Raw genomic sequence first — 14,911 nt, 5'->3', positions numbered from 1 at the left:
TACCACAAATAAGTCCTATTCTTAATTAATGTTGCATATTATATTTAATGTTACACAACTCCTGTCATATCGAACAACATTTCTATGAAAGCAACCACATGTCAGTGCACATCGCGGGCTTCATGTCGTAATCAAACTACCAAAGCAATTTTCTTATAGGTAAACTAGAAAAAAACTGACAACTGACGTTTATTTATACACAATAACATAACCTTAAATGATTAGTGTTCCAGATTCTAAGCAGAATGTATATAACACGGATGAGTTATTATGTGTATGTGGTTATTCGTCATGGTGACAGTTTCGGTTGATAGTCGTATTATACTGTAAAGTATTAATTAAAGTACATTCTTCTAGTATTATTTCTCTTTTCGTATGTCAGCAAACCTGGTTAAAGTAACAATTTTATGAGTAACTTTTATTGTTTTCCCTTCAGCAAGTGCATTATGTATTATTTTTGTATGTTTTTACCTTAGGTATGTACATTAATCTACATGAATTGTTTAATATGAACTTATTCCCTTTTAAAGTAAATAACTAATTATTTTAAATAAGTGGTTAACTTGGAGTACCTGAAATGTTGTTTTACAAATAACACTTTCAGTGGATGTAGCTATAATAACAATTAGTTTGGAACTTAAAGAAACAAAATCTTTTTACTTGTCTTGGCGTTACAGAAAAGTTAATAGATTTATTAGTGGCATGCAAAGGGTAAATAATGTTGAAATTTTGATTGAAAACTCCATCCGGTAACTTTATTGAAACCTTAGGTCATTTAACACTTGTTTTAATTTTATCAATTCATATTAAAAATGTTCTTTCAGTTAAACATTGTTTACTGCACAAACACAGCTGATCAATTAGCAGTGATGACTGTATACAGTGTACTTGAAAAGTCCCAGAACGGTTTAATCATTTTTAATCATTTCTTGTAAAGCAATGAGACTTTGTATACGAATATTACCCATAAATATCTAATTTTTTATGCAATTGTCAGGTTCTTACCTCATAAGGAGGATGGCCCACAAGGAGTCAGAAGAAAATCTTAAATTGTACCATAGGTCGAGATGTACAGGGTATATCAAAAAGAATCATCCGATTTTGCATGTCTATATTTCGAACAGTAGTATACAATTACTAATTTTTTTGGCTGAAAGGAATTGAACTGAATTGAATTGAATCATAGTTTTATTTCCAAAAAATATTTACATGTGTGCAAATTTACTATTAAATTTATATTGTCTTGTTACTATACTAGTTGAATGTTTACATAACAACATTATACATAAAAATATTATACACATCAAATTTAAAGTGGTCTAGGAAATGAGCCTACATGGGCGGAAAAGCCTGTGCGTAGGCTCGAGCTGCTTCCCTGGAGATTTTGGACGAACTGAATCTGGTAATTAATTAATTATCATATTATAACATCTACACACACACACACACACACACACAATCCACATAATACGGTATTGAAATTTATCAGCGTAAATACTACAAATAGTTTAAAGGAAATATTAAAAGAGGAGAAAAGCAAAATTAAGGAGTGGTGTAAGGGAAACTCAAAAAGTTTTTTTTCATACCTTTTCAAAGGTGTTCAATATGTCCACCTTTAGATACACGGCATATGTCTACACGGTATTCAAATTCATCCCACACTGCGGCGAGCATGTCCTGAGTTACTGATTCCACTGCTGTTTAATGCGATTCCTCAGCTCATCCATTGTTGTTGGTAACGGAGGCATATACAGAGTCTTTGATGAAACCCCACAAGAAAAAATCACATACAGTGAGGTCCGGTGACCTCGGAGGCCAGAAATGTAAGGATGCATCATTTAGTCCAGTGCGCCCGATCCACTGGTCACGAATTCGTTGATTTAAAAATTGCCGGACTGCCAGATGCCAATGTGGCGGTGCCCTTGTCCTGTTGGTAAATGAAGTCGTTCGAATCAGTCTCCAATTTGGTGAAAAGATCATTCTCAAGCATATCAAGATATTTCATTCCTATAACAGTGTTCTCAGCAAAGAAAAATGGAAAAACACATTAAATTTTGGAGAGTCTCTCTCATATTGCACAATTTCAAGTGGTTTTTCTGTGCCCCATATTCTTACGTTATGGCGGTTTACCTTTCCATTTAAATTAAATGTTGCCTTGTCGCTAAACACTATGCGCGATTCAAATTTTTCATTGTCCATCATCTTATCAAGAACGAAGTTACAAAACTCCACGCGTCGTTCTTTATCACCCTCACGAAGAGCTTGCAGTATCTGAAGCCTGTATCCTTTCATGCGTAATCGTCGACGCAACACACGCCAGACGGACATAGGAGGCATGTTGAGCTGTCGAGCAGCGCAGCGAACAGATTTCTGAGGGCTGCGTGTGAAACAATGGTGGACGCGCTCCATGTCTTCATCAAATTAAAGGTCTATTTTAGTAGAACACAATGCCACAATTTGGACCTCAAAAGGTTTACTCTATCCAAAATGGCAGTGTTTTAAAGTTTCTAAACATTTCTGGAGGTATTAGCTGAGTTTCTTCATTGATACAATGAATTAGTTCAATCTGTTGGCAGCAATGATCACAAAAATGGAATATCCGAAATAGTGTATTACTCTTGAATAGTCATTAGCCTTTACATCCTTGTTAGTAAGTTAAAGTTGTTCATGACATTCCTACTGTCATTCTAACATTAAAGTGATTCATTGTTTATCTTATCAAATGTGATAGTAGAATATGTTCAGACAGGAAACTTGAGGAATTTTATTTTTCTGTAAACATTGCACAGATGATCTTTGTGAAGCAAGTGAAGATTTGTGTAGTGTAAATTAGTTTTTAAGGCATGTTTTATCAACACTGATTAGTAATGTATTTTGTTATTGTCTCTGACTGAAACTAAAAGAATAGCGCTGTTTATGATGAGGGGATATGGTGACCGTTTAAGAAAATTTTACAAGTTGTTAATTTATTTAATGACAGTTTCCTGAACAGACCACCAATATCGAAGTCTACATTATGTAGAACAGTCCAAAGTTTCAAAGAATCTGCCAGTGTAAAAGACTGAAAGAAGTGGTAGACCTAAATCTGCTGCGAACGAAGATAAATTGATAGACGTTTTACTAAGTTTTGTTGAAGAGCCACACACATCAACAAAAGCTGCAGCAACTTTTTACGGCATACACCAATTTTTAGTGCTATAAATTTTCAAATAAAACCACTATCATCCTTATAAGGATTGCTTTTGGAGCTTCAGAAGACAATATTGATAGAAGAATCGAATTCTATGAAACTGATTGGTAGGTGTGTACAAGAACACAATTTTTTATTTAAGGTTGTATTTTCAGACAAAACTACCTTTGCACTTCACAGAGATGTAAGTAACCATAACTACCATTATTGGACTGATAACAATCCTCACTGGATGAGAAATAGCCATACACAGAAACCCCAAAAAGTGAACATGTGGGCTGGGATAGTTGGAAATCGCATTATAGGACCCTTTGTAATCAATGGCAATTTTAATGGAATTTCATAAGAATTGATGTTGAGAGATACAATTATACCGGCTTTACATAACTGTGTTGTGTTAAAGTTATAACACAGTATGGTATCAAGAGCACCCCCTCATTATGCACTACAAGTATGTTAGCAGCTGGACAGAGAGTTTTCCAATCATTGGATAGAATGTAGGGGAGCAATAGAGTGGCCACCTAGATCACCAGATTGAACCCTTTTAAATTTCTTTTTATGGGATAATTTATAACAAAGGTTTTACATAATTAAGCCTGTCAACACACAAGAACTAATTCATCGCATCAATGAAGAAACTCAGCAAATACCTCCGGATTTGTTACACAATGTTGTTATTGGTTTCTACCACAGATTGGGATATTGGCAACAGACACTTGGAGAGCATTTTGAACACTTACTGTAACTTTAAGTATTTGATTTTTAATTTCACTACAGTAAATTAATGTTATCTTTAAGAAATAGAATTGTATGTGTTATACTAATTTGCGTAATTTAAGAGAAACTTTAAAACGCCGCCATTTTGGATAGGACAAAATTTTTTAGGGTCTAATTAACGGCATTGTGTTGTACTAAAGAAGACTTTTAATTTTATATAGATCCCGACCTATACTCTAATTTAAGATTGTCCTCTGATTTCTTGTGGGCCATCCCCCTGAGATATATATAAAGGTGTTATACTCAACAATGATCTCATAGTTTTTTAATGTATTGTTTTATGTCTCCAAACTTTGTGTCATATAGACTAAAGATTTTTGTAGACATTTAATGACCGGATAAAACTATGTTCTGTCAAGGCCCTGTTTCTTTTTTGTATGGGTAAACTGCCTTCCAATATTTAGCATCATATATGTAAATTACACTTGATGGCTGAATTGTCTTGGTGTAATTTCAGTATTCTGGCTGCTAAATGCAGATACATAAAAATATCCTTTTATTAGAAAGTGTGAACCTACTCTCAGAAGAGCACTCAACAGTTATGGTGGGAATCACTAAGTGTCCATTATGAGCATGGTAGAAAGAAATTTGTAGTTTACATTAGGTGTTAATATATACAATACCTTGGTATTCAGGGTGAAGAGGGCTCATGGATATGTTTATTTAAATACAGTTAAGAAGAATGTATATAAATTCTAACTTTAAACTAAACTCATACACTTTTCCTACACTGTAAGATTGTTATTGTTAACTTCAGAATAATATGTAAGTATAAATTGGTATTGGATTACATGAATACTGCATCACAAAATGTTGTTTTATGCTTACTTTTGGGTTGCTTTCTTAAGTAATATAATTTATAGAATATATCATGAGATACAAAGGAGGAATTTATGAATAACTTATTGCAGTTTTTTATGTTTCAGAGTAAACACAGCTAACTTACAAATACATGTACAGTGTTAAGTGTGGACTTTAAAATCAACAAAGTTGAAGATATGAACTGAGGAGTTAAAAGTTTGAAACCTGAACAATTATGGACTGAGTTAAATGATAAAACACTACTCAAGAAATAACTTATCTTCAAATGGCAATTAGTCATGTGTCGGTTAAGGAAGCGAGTTGTGTTTTTATTCATTCTGTGCCTATACTGTGCTTTGTTCCTTACTTTAATTTTGTACTGGATGTATACTGAACATATCAATTTTAACTCAGGTAAATTCTAATGTTATTGCATACTAATAAATTTTGTTTTAATCGGGATTACCAATTTGTTAATAATGGTGAATGTATACATTTTGAAATCATTAATTAATATTTTAAAAAGAGTAAAAACTAAATGTTACGTGTGTACCTGAAACACTTATAGAAGATCCTAATCTATCCTATTTTTCTTTCTGAAAACATCATCATAAATACCATGTAATTATAAAAACTGCATAATTTTTATGTCACAGCTAACCACCAGCTTTTCCTACTTAGATATGGCTTGGGTCACATACTGTCTGCTTGTGAAAAATTGCAGGATTTTTACACTTTTGTACACAAACTTATTGACATTTTATTACACAAACAAAATTATTGCACCAAGTAGTTGAGGACAAAGAAGTAAATCTCTTATTATTTTGGTTATAAAGGAAATTGTAGTGGTTATGTTATGTCACATAATTAAAATATGATCCTCAAACAGATATGATGACTGCAAAATATGTTTCAATATATAGACTATGAATATCCACAGCTTATTTTATATTGTGTCAGACATGTACCTTACAAGTATACTATTAATTTAAAATATATTTTATATTTATTGAATATTTGAAGTACAAAGGTGAAAGATGTTTATTATAAAAGCTATATATGTTTATGTAATTTAAAAAATCCTTATGAAAAGTTTATTATAGATTTTTTAGATTATTCTTATAAAAGTTGATTTAAACAAGTGTTTAAAGGTATTGTATTTTTAGCTTGTATTGAATATAATTTGGTGTGCATTGATAACTTATGTATTAGATATGATTATTTTAAATATTTTGCAGAGGACATTGAAGAGAGTTCATATGCTGATTTAAAGAAAGAACAACAGCCTATGTTATATACCACAAAGAAAATACCTGTTGAAATATGGGGTAAAGCTTCCATATCACTTTACCTATGGCAGCATATTCTTAAGGGACCACTTCATTCAATCCACAATAGTTTGATGAATGTTGGTAATTTGACTTTAAACAACTTTGAGTTTTCATTCAAGAATGGTGCAGGATTCATTCAAACCACAGTCCCGCAAAATGTGCAATACCTGGTTCTGGTTATCAATGGCAGATCACCAGACAAAGTGAAGCAAGCTGAAGAATGGTTGAAATATTTGAAAAAACTGAAACAATTAAAGAAAGTTTGTGTAGTTTTGTTGGGATCTGAACAGTGTGAGAATGACTGGATATTACCCTATATGGTTTCTAGAGGAGGTACTGTGAATGTAGCATTCCTTGTGTATGACTCACCTTTAGTAGACAACAAGGAGTTCTTTCAGTGGCCTCTTGGTGTTGCAGAGTAAGTGTTTACTATTCGTAGGTTAAACACTACAGTAGTGTAATAGTATAATACATGTAAATGCTACTTATTATAATTAATCATTAAGTTGTAACAAAACCCAAAACACCAAATGTGGTAATCCCTCCAATTAGCATACTCCAAACTGTTGCATCACTGGAAAACCACTGCCATTGCTCTTGTGAATCTCAGCAGAAAGCGTCACTTGTGCCCAAAATTTACATAGTTGATCTAAAACTCCCTTGGCCCTTGCTCTTTCAGTCTTGGTATCTCTATTTTGTGTGCAACACAACTCACTCAATCTCATTGTACCTCGAAAAATATGAAACCTCTTTTTTATCATTGCTTTGATCTGGTCTGCCAGCTGTCGGTCTTGGATTGCCCAGGAATGCTAATGTCCATGGTCAACACTAGATAGGCAAGTAATTTTGTTCTAGTACACAGAACAAACAAGTTTTTACCATGAAGCATTCCTATGCAAGTGCAAGGCTGCGCAACATGCTCCCACCTGAAAGCAAGAGTAGTAATTCTATTTCTTCGAGGAAAAGATTGCAGAGTTAGTTTGTCTGAAACCATATATAGTATTGAAAAACTTTTTGAGAGAGCAAGGGCTGCACATTTGAGATGTACTTCCTCACTTACTCTGTTGTGTTTTAATTTCTACTAAAAATGTTTGACACCAATATTGTTCTTTAGTAAGAGTAATTAAAGAAATTTGTCTATTGCCTATTGTTTCTTGAGAGTACGCTAGTACCGATTACAGTGATTAATTAGCAAATTCCCCCCAGAGGCCAATCTGTTTTAGTTTCTCTAACCAACCACATTTTTTCTCATAATCCTTCAATATGCCCAGCATTTATGACCCATTTAATTAATGATCTCAAAACCTTGATGAATTAACATTTGTGGGAGACATTTTTCCACATGAGCCTATACCTATTGTCTGATTTGTTTTGTAAAAGATTATGTATAACCAAATTTTTAGCCTAAATCCATCAATCATCTTTAATTTTTCATTGTTAAGGTAAGGAAAGAGTCCATAAGTATTGGTAGTGGTGTAAAAGGGGATATGGGCTAGATTAAAAGTTTGGTCCATCTTTACTCAGCCATAATAGCTGAAACAGTATTGTCACTACTGATTAAAGACAACCATTCATTTTAGCGTCTCTTATGTGTTAATATAGACAGTGAATCAAAGATGCACCTATGAGGAAAATAGTGAAAAATATTCCAGTATTGAAGATGTTAGTAGGAAGATGATATGTAAAAGAAGTTAGTTAGGATCTAAAAATCAAATTAGGATCTACTAATTTGCATTGTTAGAACACCAATATTCTGTGAATAACTTATAAGTATTATGAGAATGTGAAGATATTGTTGATAAATCTTCATAAAAGTGGAGCAGGATTGTTAGTCTGTTCTAACAGGAAAGAACATTATAGAAACCAGCACAAAAATAGTACGATGACATTTGATGCAGTGTTGCCATGTTACTGCTGACCACAAGTTGTTCCTACTTAAGACATGGCTTGGGTCACATACTGTATGCTTAGCTTCTTTGTTGCCTGGAAAACAGGTGAATGAAATCAAATGGACTTATATTTATTGCCAAGAATGTTGGCCATGTGGTGTAGAGAGGGGACTCAGATGCATCAGCCACCACCAGACTATTTTTGTATGAATGCTCTAGTAATTTATGTTATTATTATTTGGAGATACAACTGAAATATGATGTATTTCTTAATCATTCATATGCTTATGTAGTGTTATATTTATGTAATAATCATTGCATAAATTACCTATTATTTTCAGCTCTATACTAATTTCTTAGTTTTAAAGTTCATTATTTATGATTATTTTTATTTGTTCATTAAAATGTTAATTTATTTGGTAATAATTTGTTTTAAGGTACAGAGGATTCCCAGACTTCAGTGAAAGTTCAATAGACCTTTTGAGTAAGAGACCATATTTAGGAAATTTTGTTGGAACAGTTTATAAAAATTCATCCAGGGAATCGATGGTTACTTTTATTAAAAAAAGAAAATGGACTGATAAAATTCTTCTTATTGAGCGTGATGAGTAAGTATGAATTTCAATTTAAAGTGTACAACCGGTGGGCCTTTTTTTATCCTCAATTAAAAGTACAAATAATCTTAACCCTGTAACTGGTTGGCATTTTCAATCCAAACCGCTAAACCTTAATTCACAGGGGTTTTTCTAAAAAATAAATTTGTAACAAGTTGTACTAAGAATTATTTATATTTATTTTAGAAATAATAATACGTAAAAATAAAACTTACCTCGAAATTTCCACTAATGTCCTTTTGTACAAAATGTTAAAACATACAGTTACAAAAGTTTGCAGTTACGATTTTGCAGATCGTTTGTCATCAGACTGGATATTGTAGGGCTGGATATGGCAAGTTTGACTGTAAATAAAATTAGTTTTTTAATATATTCATTTCAAGGAACTTAAGATATTTATCTTCATAACTTTTATTTGAAATTAGCCCTTCTCATGCTGTAGACGGATACATCAGAATGGTAGACTTTGACCAAAACCCCAAACACGAATATATCTGATATTACACATTGTGTCTTGGAAAGTTTTTTTAATTCACAAAAGGCCTTCAAAATGGCAGGTGCATGCTCCATGCCTATTGCGGTTGTTAAGGAAGTATTTATAGACGACCTTCACCCTGCCGCAGAGGGAGGGGGGTACCCTTTGTCTAGCACCATTCACCTGATCCACCTGCTCAGCTGGTTTGTGTGTCCTACAGAGCCATAACCAAATATATCCATTGTCTGCTCAGATGATAAGATGATAGACCTAATCTGTGAAATCTTAGATAAGGAAATACTCTGATAACTATTAGTTTATATAATTTATCAGTTTTATTAGTTTGTACCAAGAATTTGAATTTAAATAAAATTCACAGTATCGTAAATTGTTTACAAAGTTTACAAAGTTTACAAAGTTTACAAAAAATCTTTATTCAGTAAAACATGCAAGTTTTACAATATACATCCCATGCACCACTAAAAACGAGCGCGTGCGGGAACTCGTTTTGTGTTTTAACAATATGCCTTTTACAGATTTGCAGTGTTGCAGTCCCAGCTAATTTTTAACTTATAATTACTTTAGGCACTTCTAAACCTAAATTGTTTTAGAAAAAATCACAAAAGTTTCTACAAAATTAGCGTTAAATAAATCTCTGCGATACTAAAATATTACAAGCTAATAATAAACTATCTAGTATCAAACATCTACAATATAGAAAAGGTTTAAAATAGTTAATTTAATAAATATATAGTTTAAATATTGACAAGATATAACTACAAACAAATAAATATTTTAACAGTAGCCATATAAAAGAATAACAAAATTTACCATTTAATAAAATATCTGATACCAAATACGTGATATGACAATTAAATTTATTCCATTCAGGCCCTTAAACTACGTCATATACAAAAAAAAGATATTCACAATACATTTATAGTATGGTACAAGTAAATAAATTATTTAGTCTTAACAATTACAATAAATATTAAATAAGTAAAAAAAAATAATGTAATTAACCACAAATAGAAATATTGTAAATATACCTAACAACTAAACATTCAATCAACAACTACATATAAAGAAATTTCAAACTGTATCATTTAATAGCTAGCTAATAATTATGGCAGTAAAAACTATTATAATTCGAATCCTTAGCCTAAATAAACAGGGAACAATAATTCACAATGCATTTATACTTTTCTTTTTTTAAACAAATAAATTAATTAATCAATACAATTATAAAAAAACATGCTCACATATAAAATTTATAACCTTCATTTTAACTTTATGTTTCTTTTCAAACAGAATATCATTACCACAGCAAACAATGAGATCATTTAAATATCTTGGGGCCTAGGTAATAAAACTGATGCCGACTTATTTCTTTATGACAAAACGGAACTTCTAAGAGAATGCTTTGTGCAGAACGAGTTGTTCTCATTACACTTTTTATTTTAAATTCTGGCAAATATTTATGAACATGCATTAATAGAGAATACTGGTATAACTGTTTAAAAGTAAGAATACTTTTCTGAGAAAACAAATAACTCATCTTTCCATTTTTTTTACATTATAAATTATACGTACAGCCTGTCTCTGACACATTACTAAAGGTGAAACAATTGTAGGATAAGCCCCCCCAAAATGAGCAATACCATACCTTAACGTACTCTCAAACCAAGACAAGTAAACATTTTTTAAATAATCACCAACTAAATAACCTTTCATGTGGTACAATGCATAGTTAATTTTCCTTAATTTCTGCACCAAAAATTTGACATGGTGATCCCATTTGAGATACTTATCAATATAAAGGCCCAGGTACTTTACAGCATCAACTACTTCTATAGGCAAACACCGACATTGATACACGCACTGATGCGTATGACACAACAATTTAAAATTCATGCGTTTAAAACCTCATTTGGCGTATTATGTTCAAAAAACAATAAGCACTTAGATTTTGATGAATTAATCAATAATTTGTTTCTAATTAAACCATTGTGAGACTTTTTCAAGATCAGTATTTATTTGTAATTTTAGGGTCTCTTTGTTATACGATGAACACACTAAAGGCAGTGTCATCAGCATACGCATATATAGAAGAACACAAATCAGTATTTAATAAATCATTAATGTAAACCAGGAACAACAAGGGCCCCAAAACTCCTCCTTGCGCTGTACCATAATTGTAACTCCTGGGTGCCACTTAAAACCCTATTAATTTTAACAACTTGTTTCCTCCCTTACAAAAGGAGCTTAACCATTTTAAAGCATCACTACCTATGCCAGCATTTTTAAATTTTTTGAATTAAAATATCAATGTCCAGAGTGTCGAAAGCCTTTTTAAAATCTAGATACACCGATTACAGTATATTTGTGCTTATCTACACCCGCAGCTATACTACTAACATGCCTTCTTACAGCTAAATCTGTGCATTTATCAGGCAAAAACCCAAACTGATTAGGACAAAAAAATAATATTGAGTTGAAATATGACATTAATTGACTTTTAACATAAGTTTCAAAAATCTTTGCTACAACGTTAATTACTGAAACAACAACAATGTTAATTGTTATTTTTAGCATTAGCAATACTGGCTTCTGACAACTTTATTTTGTCATCCACTGGGAATATATAAAATCTTTCAACAAGTTACAATGTGAGGTATTTTATATAATACTCAACTCATATAATATCTTTAATGAGTATTTCAATTTAATCTCTTCAAATTTTAAAGAATAATTATTGTGAGATAGTGGATTTTATCACTTAAACAGTGATGGTCTGAAAGTGTTTAAATACACTCAAAATAGTTGGAGATTTTGTTAAAGAAATCTGATATTTTAGGCAGAAACAAGAATTTTATATAACAGAATGTTGGATAATAAATAAATATAAAAATACAAAATTAAATAGGATCAAGTGCACAGTTGGACAATGAATGGTGCTGGATAAATACTAAGAGAATGTAAAAGTACTTAAGGTTGCTAATTTGGTAGTGCTTGACTGTGATTCTTTACAGAGAAATGCAAGGTTATTACGTGCATCTAGTTGTAGGAATATGAAGAGGTTATTGTAAGCATATGATAGTTAAATAAAAAATTCTAAATTTTAGTTGCAAAACATATGTAAGTTTTATAATTTGGAAACAATATACGTTTCAAAAAATGTAGAAGTAAATTTAGGAAATTTGAAGATCAGGTTGAAATATTCAAAGAAGGCTTTAAAGGACACCTATTTTTTAACATTATTATTTAAAATATAATTAGTCCTTAATGGCAGCAGTTATACCACACCATTAGGTAACCTACTAACAAAACAAAAATGTAAGAATTTGATGTGCCTTTAAAGATTTTATGAGTAATTAGTTTGTAAAATAGGAAGTAAATGAAAAAATTAAATTAGATATGTGTTTTTTTTTTTTTTTGAGGTGGAGAACAAAAAAGTATATAAAAGGCCAGAAACATTTTCTTTTATTTTAATTTATTTAACAATTTCTTCAAATTCAAAACCACATTTTCGAAACACAGTATTCATACCCTATCATTTCGTCTTTAACGATGACAATGAAATACTTCTGAGAACATTAGGCCACTTAGAGTTTTCTAAAAGTATTTTCTGTTTCTTCTCATTTTCATAAATGATGAAAGGTAAAAAATATTAACTATTTTCAAACTAAAACCTCATTCAGATATTTCAAACTACAAAATCTTAGGAAAGGTATAATAGAACACGTATATGAATTAGTTATCACTGATGTTTGTTCCATAAATGATTGTTACAATAATACTGTATGTGCGATGGAAGAGCAGTATTTATGTTAACCTTAAAAATAATGGTTTTAAAAATTAATGAAAGGTTTATAAAATTGCAGATGGATTCCGAATGAAACTTCAGAGTCGAGGAAACATTATATAGAAGCACTACAATTATCAGATCTAACACTGAGCCCAGTGGGCATGAATACAGAGTGTTACCGGATATATGAGGCTCTCGCACTAGGTAGCGTGCCAATAGTCGAGGATGTGGTGACTTGGGGCAAGTGTGCACGTACACCTCCCGCACCCCTGCGGCTCCTCAAGCAACTACATGCTCCAGTCATCTGGCTGTCTGAATGGACCAACCTCTCCACTGTGCTTCATCACCAACAGCAACTCTCTTTCCGAGAGATAACGAAGAGAAGAATCAAAGTTTTTAACTGGTACAAGAACTTTAAACAACTTATGAAACAGAAATTTTTAAAGGTTTTATCAAATATATTTATTAATTGATATTCTTGATTTTTTTTTTATCCAACTTATTTGCATTTTTTAAGTTCTTGACAACTTTAAGGAAGATTATATCTTTATGAAAAGATGACTTATATATATTTTTCTTTTAAAAATAAAGCTAATTTCAGCCTAAAACTATTAGATGCTGAAATACCCTAAAGGAGGGGATATGAAGCCATCATTTTCAAGCTTTAGTTTTGTGCTCTAGAATCTTTATCTGTGTTCCACCACACCCGCTTTGTATGCAATCTATTGTCATCAGTTTTACAGTAGTATTAAGAATGAAGCAACAATGTTGCAATTTTTATTTACAACACAAACAGGTCGAGACTTGTTATTCGCGTTCCCGTACTCTATGTTGTTGTGAGTGCTTGTATTAAGCTGTTATCGTCGAAAGTCTTAGTCGTAGTGGTTGAGTTCAAACAGCGTACCTTATCTACTGTTAGTTTTGTTTGAGTTGAGTCCTCTATAATACATTTGTGAAAGCCTATTACTAATTTTTTAATTATTAGACTGTGAATTTTGTGAAGTGATGGAACCAAAACCTAAACAAAAATATATAACGTCATTTTTAGTGCCCCTAATATGACTGACTCAAATCCAGTTCCTGAAACATCAAATCCAAAAGCTAAAATTAAAATAAGTAACCTCGCTGAGCCTGAGCCTAATGAAAAGGAAGTTCGAGCAGATGACCCTCCCAGAACACAGTGGCATGAAATTTGGACAGAAGATATGTGGGAGAGAAAGAAGGCGGCTTTTCCTTGGATAGACTCAAGGGAAGGTAAGTTAGGCTGTAAAATTTGTTTTGAAGTCGGTAATTTGGTAGCCTACAAAAAGGAACATGTTTCGCTTTCTTATGAGTGGCGTTCGTGCAAAGTTTGTTTTTATGGGTCAAATAGAACAAATCAACTCAAATCTTTGAGGAAAAAGATTATTGAACATAAACAGTTGAAAGCTCACCAAATTGCTCAAACAATTATTGACAAATCAAACAAACATTCGATGCCACAAGTCATTGATCAAATGAATCAAGCTCAGCTCGATTCAACTAAGGCTGTGTTTAGATCGGCATATTTTATTGCTCAAAATGACCGTCCGTACAGCGACCATTTCGTATTGCTTGAGCTACAAAAACTAAATGGGGTAGATATCGGCGTAGGCCTTCATTCAAGGTATAGCGCAGTCGAAATAATATATCATATTTCAAAGGAAATGAAAATGCGCATTTTGAATCAAGTAAAGGAAATTCTGGAAAACTGTCAATAATCATTGATGAATCCACAAGCATTAGTTCTAAATCCGTCCTCATTGTATATTTAAAATGTGAATTTAGCAAGGATAAACCATCAAGTATTTTATTTTTGGACTTAGCCAAGCTTTCTGATCAAAAAGCTGAAACAGTTTTTAACAGTGTTCACCAGTGCCTTGAAGGATATGGTTTTAATGGCGAGTACTTAAAACAAAACTTGGTTTCCTTTACAAGCGACGGGGCGAACGCCATGTTGGGAAAGCACTCAGATGTAGCAAGGAGAATTTTATCTGTTTACCCTAAT

The 14,911-nt window shown here is 32.1% G+C and overlaps 1 protein-coding gene across 3 annotated transcripts; it reads left to right on the top strand.

The window, feature by feature from the left end:
- Window positions 1-186: 186 nt before the first annotated feature.
- LOC124369162 (ribitol-5-phosphate xylosyltransferase 1-like) lies at window positions 187-13,360 on the top strand. Of its 3 annotated transcripts, none has more exons than XM_046826952.1 (5): window positions 187-476; window positions 4,894-5,182; window positions 6,007-6,517; window positions 8,426-8,596; window positions 12,962-13,360. In XM_046826952.1, exons 2-5 carry the CDS (start codon window positions 5,068-5,070, stop codon window positions 13,356-13,358), a joined length of 1,194 nt encoding a protein of 397 aa, XP_046682908.1. In that variant the 5' UTR covers window positions 187-476; window positions 4,894-5,067; the 3' UTR covers window positions 13,359-13,360. The 3 variants fall into 3 exon arrangements, with proteins under 3 accessions (XP_046682908.1, XP_046682909.1, XP_046682910.1); XM_046826953.1 differs by having other exon boundaries at window positions 4,879-5,182; XM_046826954.1 differs by having other exon boundaries at window positions 188-326.
- Window positions 13,361-14,911: the final 1,551 nt, after the last annotated feature.

This window comes from Homalodisca vitripennis, chromosome X, assembly GCF_021130785.1.
Source record: "Homalodisca vitripennis isolate AUS2020 chromosome X, UT_GWSS_2.1, whole genome shotgun sequence".
Taxonomy (NCBI): Eukaryota; Metazoa; Arthropoda; class Insecta; order Hemiptera; family Cicadellidae; genus Homalodisca; species Homalodisca vitripennis.
The sequence above is the reverse complement of the archived record's forward strand: the minus strand, read 5'-3'. Positions and strand labels throughout refer to the sequence as shown.

Coding starts and splice junctions, on each gene's coding strand:
- LOC124369162 (XM_046826952.1), top strand. CDS start 5,068: ATGTGTCGGTTAAGGAAGCGAGTTGTGTTTTTATTCATTCTGTGCCTA. Junction 5,183..6,006: donor ACATATCAATTTTAACTCAG/GTAAATTCTAAT, acceptor AATATTTTGCAG/AGGACATTGAAGAGAGTTCA. Junction 8,597..12,961: donor CTTCTTATTGAGCGTGATGA/GTAAGTATGAAT, acceptor ATAAAATTGCAG/ATGGATTCCGAATGAAACTT.